The 7,497-nt window shown below is 41.8% G+C and overlaps 1 protein-coding gene across 1 annotated transcript in view; it reads right to left on the bottom strand.

Moving 5' to 3' along the window:
* Positions 1–4,181: 4,181 nt before the first annotated feature.
* tbxas1 (thromboxane A synthase 1 (platelet)) overlaps positions 4,182–7,497 on the bottom strand; it is a 116,203-nt gene continuing 112,887 nt past the window's right edge. The window contains exon 15 of the mRNA XM_062547817.1: positions 4,182–4,192. Coding sequence (XP_062403801.1) covers positions 4,188–4,192 — 5 coding nt within the window. The 3' untranslated portion in view covers positions 4,182–4,187. The remainder of the gene's footprint in view (positions 4,193–7,497) is intronic.

Here is a 7,497-nt window from a genome sequence, read left to right as displayed (position 1 = left end):
CTATTTTGGTTGGCTGTTGTTTTGTGAGGATTTATGTAACTTCGAGGAACTCATTTTGGGGTTGCCTCACACAATCTTCTCAGGATGACTCAGGGTGAGTCAGGGTGGGGTCTAGCAGATTTTTTGTGTTTAGAGTGAAAATGTGTGTACTCCTGTGACTACTGACTCAATGATAGACCCAGGCCATACTGTATGCTGTGTGTGTGTGTGTGTGTGTGTGTGTGTGTGTGTGTGTGTGTGTGTGTGTGTGTGTGTGTGTGTGTGTGTGTGTGTGAAAGAGAGAGAGAGAGAGAGAGAAAGAGAGAGGAGACAACACTGCGCACACCGACCCCCATCTCTCTCAGGACGTACAGGAAACAGATGTGGGTCGGTGGAAAGAAGGGGAGGGAGGTTCTGATCTGGGGGGGGACTGTGGGGGGACAGAACCACAGAATTTATAGAACACAGCCAGAGTGTGACTGAAAAAAAAAAAACCAGGAACGCTTGAAACCGTATACTAGAAAAAAGGAGTAAAAAAAAAATACTTGAAACCATAACTTCACTGACATTATCTCTCAGAGAATATTAATTTATTCAGAATAAAATTGTCCTCAACCTTAAGGAACCCACAAAACAACATGGGTGCTCTCTGTACATCAGTAAATGTTGTCGTAAACAAATGAGTAAACCTAACCACAGTTGCTGTGGAGAGAGTTTGGTGTATAGGCTACTCCTCTCAATCTGACTGGCGCCTTCAAAACAGAGATATAATCTGAATGCGGTTAGATCAACAGATTATCTTTGCCATGGAAACGTGGCGCATCTGTCAGAAACATCTGACAACAGTGCTTACATCTGTCACAACTTTCCGTTCAAACGGAAGTGTCTGTTAGTGACATGCAGGTGACCAAGGTTTTTTTTTCTTTTTTTTCTTCTTCTTCAGCAGTTTTACAGAACTGCTGGTGGGTGGTTGGGGTTGGGGTTGGGGGGGGGGGGGGGGGGGATTAAACCACAAATGAAGCTAAACTGAGTGTGTGTCGATATGCTTTTGTTCTTCTGCCATATTTCATGTAATTCCCTCTGAAATCATACAACAGCATTAATCTATGAGAATTCAAAGTGGTCAATATACAACAAACAGATATGATAAACACAAGTGTACAAAATGTAAGCTACCTCATGTTGCCTTGATATCATAAGAGAAAACAACCAAGCCTTATACAAAGAAGATACTTTACCGTATGCCTTATGCAGATATACTGAAATAGGCATCTTCGATTCTTCATACACATATTTAAATAAGCAAACACAAACAGACATTTGTCACCATGTCTGTTATTACAGGGTGGTTAAGAAGAATTATTTTTTGTTTGTGAAATGTACCTCCACCACACTTTTTGACAGCACTTTGTTAAAAACAAGTGTGAGCAAATTCTCACCTCTTTGTCAAGGTTAGACGTAATGGCTAACATCTCACAAATATTGTTTCACGTTCTTAGAACAGCAACGGTGTGTGTGTGTGTGTGTGTGTGTGTGTGTGTGTGTGTGTGTGTGTGTGTGTGTGTCTGTATGTGTAGGAGGTGGGGATGTAAATTCCAGTGTGGTCTACAATGTATTAGCTGGCTTTGCATTTGAACACTATCAAACCCCAGAGCACTTCTCCCCAAATCCCTCCCCAGTCCCCACTTAGCCCAAAAATTATGGTTCTGGTCATATCTCTCATCAGACATGGAGCAATTTCCCAAAATTGTAAATAACCACATGTAAACACACTCTTTCTGCCTCTGACCTACTTTTAAGGGAGTGGGGAGTATTTTAGCAGGGAGATTAGATCTAAGAGTGAGTGTCAACCCACTCGCAGCTGCACTGAGGCTGCGTTTAAAAAAACTCAACCGTCATTAGAATGGCCGCCGTCCAGCTCAATTTCAAAAGCCAGAGTTGAAACTTCTCTGTGTCGCAATCCGGAAAACTGTGTGAGTACATCGAGTTGTGCCTCTTGTACTTTTGTTCCTGTATCTGTGTCTCTGTGCGTTTGCGTTTGTGTGTCTCTTTACGTTTCACTTCTATGGGACGTTCATGGATATTATGATTTTCTCTGGGCAGGGACTAAGCCTTCCAGATGGTCTGTCAGTGACATCTTCACCTACAGTAAGTAACACACACGCGCGAGGCAAGGGAGTGAGCGGTAGTGAAGAAGGGAGTTTTGTTGTTTTTAATCTGGACCCCCTTTCCCTGTATCTCTCCTCCTCTTCGTTATCAGGCCTCTGTTCTGGCTCGTTATCTCCTCAGGCTTACCAACCACACGCTAGTGCTGCAAGAGTGTGCATACTGATATGAACACACATGCGTGCACACACACACACACACACACACACACACACACACGTGCACACACACATACATGCACACACACACACACACACACACACACGTCACACACACACACACACACACACACACACACACACACACACACATGCACGCACAGGCATACACACATGGACACACACACACACACACACACACACACGCATACACACAGAGACACAGACACACACACTTTCCACTGGACATTCTCCAGTTCCTCTCCTTCCTTGCCTCTTCCTCTGAGACTCTCAGGGAGGGTGGGATAGCCCCACAAGCTATGATATCATCAGATGGCTGTGTGCCTTTGTGAAAGAAAGTGTGTGTTTGTGTGTGTGTGTGTGTCTCTCTCTCTCTCTCTCTCTCTCTCTCTCTCTCTCGCTGTCTGTGTGTGTGTTTGTAGAGTAGAGTGGTGGTAGTGGGGGGCCCGTTTGCATGTCTGTGTTTGTCTATGCAAACTTCTTATTGCATTTCATTATTCAATCCTCATGTTACTGACCGTTCATGTTTGAAATGCTATGTGCATGCTACAGTATGTACTGTATATCCTAACCAGTGCTTTGGTTGGCATTTGTGAAAGAAAATATGTGCTTTATGCCCCGAAAGACATTACGTCTCACAGACAGATTTCCAAACCAACACATACAGTATGACATCAGCACATACTATTGTTATTATAACCACAAACACTAAACAACAAAAAGTGGGAGATTATGCAGTAATGAATGGCAGATGCTTTGAGATGGAAAACTATGCCTTTGCTAATTGCATTGGGTAAAGTAAAGCAGTGTCCTTATGGTTTGAATGTCTTCCAAAGCAAACTTCTATCTTGAGAAAGGTCATGAATGGAGCTCGTTGAATATATCTTTGTACTGCAGGTGCTGTTTCACTACACCTGTTTTGCAGGCTAAAACAGCCAAGCATATTTGACATTCATTCAATTGAAGTACTTTTCCTCAGTACACATGAAATTAAATTATGCAATAATGTGAACACTATCATAAGCAGGTGCCAAGAGGAAAACACTTGAGGTGAAGAAGAAGCTATTTACACACAATGTGTGAATGACTCACTGTCTCCTCATCTGCAGCACTCGGATCTCCAGAAGGTAAATGTGGAGGTATATTTTCTTTGCATTTTTTTTTACCTTCAAATGGACCTAATAACTAATCTTGACCTCAACCTTGATCAGAACTTTCAACACGCAATTCTAACTTCACTTATTATTAACAAGAGGTCATCGCTGTAGGAACAGCATGCTCTACAGGGGTGTGACCCAAACGTCTTTGAACATTAACCCTGAATTCCTCTGGTTGGTTGTTTATCAGTTGATAAACGGCTCAGGGTGTTTGTCTTTGCAGCAGGGTAAAGCTCCATGCTTTAGTGGGAGGTTCCATTCTTTCCATACTCTCACTGGCCTCATGTGACGAAGCGCGCAACTTGTGTCACTGATTCAATCCAGATCTCAGACAGACGCCCTAGTAACTGCATGAGCAAGCCATACTCAGCTCTGCTCCAACATGGTCATGATCAGTCAGACTGATAACTTTGGCGGCAGAGAATGATCCGAGGCAGCCAAGAAATACAAAGAGTGGCTGGAGAATGGCACGTGTTTATGAGAAGGCTCCCAGCCTCCCTTGTCATTCTGCTATGACTATGGGGACCTGGGAGCAGAGTCGCAACCCAGCCCAGTCCAACCGGCCCCTCGCTAACCTAATCAGAGAGAGGGATGACTCAGGCCATGGCCCAGCCGTCTTGTTAAAGTACATCATGGCTCTCCAATGCTCAATGGCCCTCGGCTCTCCTCCAGACTTCAGCGCCGGCCACAGTCAGCCATCCCACGGTCACTTTCAGACGGCAAAGGCAGCATGGCAGATGTCGTGACTAATGTACCACTGAGCGAATTCTCCGCAGATCTACTTTCTCCAGTTAGCGAGCTATGACACAACCGCTATTCAGAGGGTTTCTTTGAAAAAGCTTTATTGAATATTCATTTAGACGTTATCTAATGTCAACCAGACGAAAGGCCACTGAGTCCAAAGCTCTGTGGGTCACAGAGGGCATCCACAGAGAAGAAGGGCTGACCTGATGCCCCTGATCCCCAGGTTGTGTGACCTTTACCATGGAAACCATCTTAGTTCCAGTGATGCCCAGGTGCAGACTCCCTTTGACCTTTCATGTTTCCCCCCCCCCCTTAGAACATCTTTCTTTACTCCTGTTCTGTCTGTCTAAAAGAGCTCAGCATTAGAATCAGGCGCCATCAAAGATGTCTGTCCTGTTCTTTTGTCTTCTGTTTTAAGCCTGTAAAGCATAAACACATCTTGTAAAGCATCCTCCATGTTTCAGGAAAATCCCAGTAAAACAATAACTTAACGGGAACTGAATGCACTACCTGGGTTCGTGTCAAGCTCCACCAAATGTATGAGGGCTGTAGACATATTAGCAACCTAATATTACTATTAGCTCAAATACACATATATATGCCAACTGAATTCATATGGCAGGATTTTACGTGCAAATAATTATGAATAATTGTCACCCATTTACAGAATATAATACTGTAGGTGATACTACACAGTATAGTTTTAATTTATGAACCAAACTTATGGTGTAGTGATGATTTATTAACATTCAATATTACAGAAACACCTTAGAGTTAATCTAGAACAGTCTTTAGACGAATCCTTTAGCCCAAACTCACTCTGTTTGGTCACGCAAGGATTTAAATCTTTAAAAACAATAAACTAAACAAATGGTTACACATCACTTAGATACAGCGAATGAAATGGAAGACCACAGGATTTACAGAAAGGTCGATTGGTCCATTTCATTTTTTTTTTTTCATTTTATTTATTTAAAGGACAGTGCACATTAATCAACATTACTGTAAATGTGCCAGTGTTAGCCAGCTGGCTAATTTTCAACTGTAGTCCTTTGGCAAGATGTTAATACTAGGCACAAGTGGCTAAAAAAAAGAGCATATTAAATCACACAGCAATTGATATACAACAATAAAACAGACAGCCATAGGACTGGTTCCATTAAAACATTAAAACATAAGATATAACCATACAGCCATACATCCCTTAGGGGATCAATAACATAACCATCTATCCATCTTACTATCATACATACACTAAGGGTTACAGGACAGCTAATAGAGGCAGACAACCATGTATTATGAAAGGTGCTCACATTTTTGCATGGTCAAAAGCCAGTCCTTAAGATGGTGTGTGAATGTATGATAAGAGGTGGAATTTCTAATGTGCACTGGCAATTGGTTCCATAGTTTAGAGGCTCTCACAGAAAAGCATAATTGGCCAAAGGAACTGGACCTAAGAGGGACTGCACAGTCCCCTCTTAAGGCAGACCTTGTGGTTCTGCTGCTAGATGACTTCTGCTGTATAAAAGTGCAGAGTGGTGGGGGAGCCTTCCCATTAATGATCTTAAAAATTAGGCATGCATCACTGTATTTTAAAGTATTTTCCCAACTGAGCAAGTTATATTTGTTAAGAATGTTACAGTGGTGGTAAAGTTTGGGTTTTTTATCCAGGGTTTTGAGTGCTTGTTTGTGAAGTGACAAAATAGGCCTTAATGTTGAGCTACATACCTGGGTCCAGCTTGTCATACAATATGTTAGGTGAGGGGTTATCATAGCATTCATGTAAAGCTTTGCTACTGATGTTGTCAAACAGTTCCTTATATACCTAAAATTTGCTAGGTTATATTTGGTTATTTGCACTACCTTTCTCACTTGATGTTTAAATGATAGAGTGGAGTCAAGAATAATGCCTAGATATTTAAACTGTGTAACTGTTTGAATGACCTCCCCAGACACACAGACATTGGGTTCACAGTGAGATACAGTGTTGCTTTTGCTAAAGAACATACAGACTGTCTTCTTAACATTGAGATACAGCTGTGAGCAAGTAAGCCATTTATGTACATGTACCATTATATCGCTGAGCTTGGCAGCCGCTTGGGCTTTAGTTTTTGCAAGAACATATATGACTGTATCATCAGCATACATCTGAACCTCACATCCAGTGCACACTGATGGCAGGTCATTTATGTAGATGCTGAACAGAATAGGGCCCAGGACAGATCCCTGGGGAACACCCAGTTCGTTCTTCAGGGGTGGCGATGTCTCACCACTGACTCTCACACACTGAACTCTATTCGACAGGTAAGATCTCATCCAGTCAGTAACACTGGTTGAAAAGTTAAAATAAGACATTTTGTGGATTAGTATTTCATGATTGACAGTATCAAAAGCTTTTTTCAAATCTAAGAAAATTGCTCCAACTATACCTCCTTTGTCCACTTGTGACTTAATGTTTTCCACAAGGAAACAATTAGCTGTCTCAGTGGAGTGATTGGCTCTAAAACCAAATTGCATCGGGTGCAGTTTAAAAGGACTACTGTTAAGATGCTCAGTCAATTGCTCAGCCACACATTTTTCAGAGATCTTAGACATGATGGGTAGAATACTAATTGGCCTATAGTTATTCATATCAGTTCTATCTCCTGATTTATGGACTGGCACAACAATGGCAGACTTCCAGTCATTTGGGAATTTTCCCTCCTTAAAAGAAGTGTTTATGATTTTAGTAACAGGCCCTGTAAAGGAGGAAGCATGTTTCTTTAAAAACATGGAATCCAGCCCAAATATGTCTTTTGATTTGGAGTTCTTGATAGAGGTAATTATAGACTGTACCTTGGGTTCAGAAATTTCAGTCAAAGTGAAGACTGGCTGTGATACATCAATTGGTGAAGAGTGTAGTGGACCACTTATGGGACTATGCACAGTCAATCTCACAGAATTGACAAAATGGCTATTAAGAACAGTCACTATTTCAGCTGGTTCCTTATATAGGGTACCATTGTCTTTAATCTCCAGCTGCTTTGTTGCTTTATTATGTCCTTTCCCTGTTAGTTTATGCAGACAATCCCAGACCTGTTTATGATTACCCTTAGCGTCCCGTATGAGGTCAACAAAGAAGTTAGATTTAGCTGCCCTAATTTCCTTTATCACTTTATTTCTCAAGGACACAAATATATGCCTGTCGGTCAATGAGTTGGACTTGAGAGAGTGTTTTAAAGCATTATCCCTATCCTTCATTAATCTCCTTATGTCACTAGAGATCCAAGGGA

Source organism: Sardina pilchardus, chromosome 10, assembly GCF_963854185.1.
Source record: "Sardina pilchardus chromosome 10, fSarPil1.1, whole genome shotgun sequence".
Classification (NCBI taxonomy): Eukaryota; Metazoa; Chordata; class Actinopteri; order Clupeiformes; family Clupeidae; genus Sardina; species Sardina pilchardus.
The sequence above is the reverse complement of the archived record's forward strand: the minus strand, read 5'-3'. Positions and strand labels throughout refer to the sequence as shown.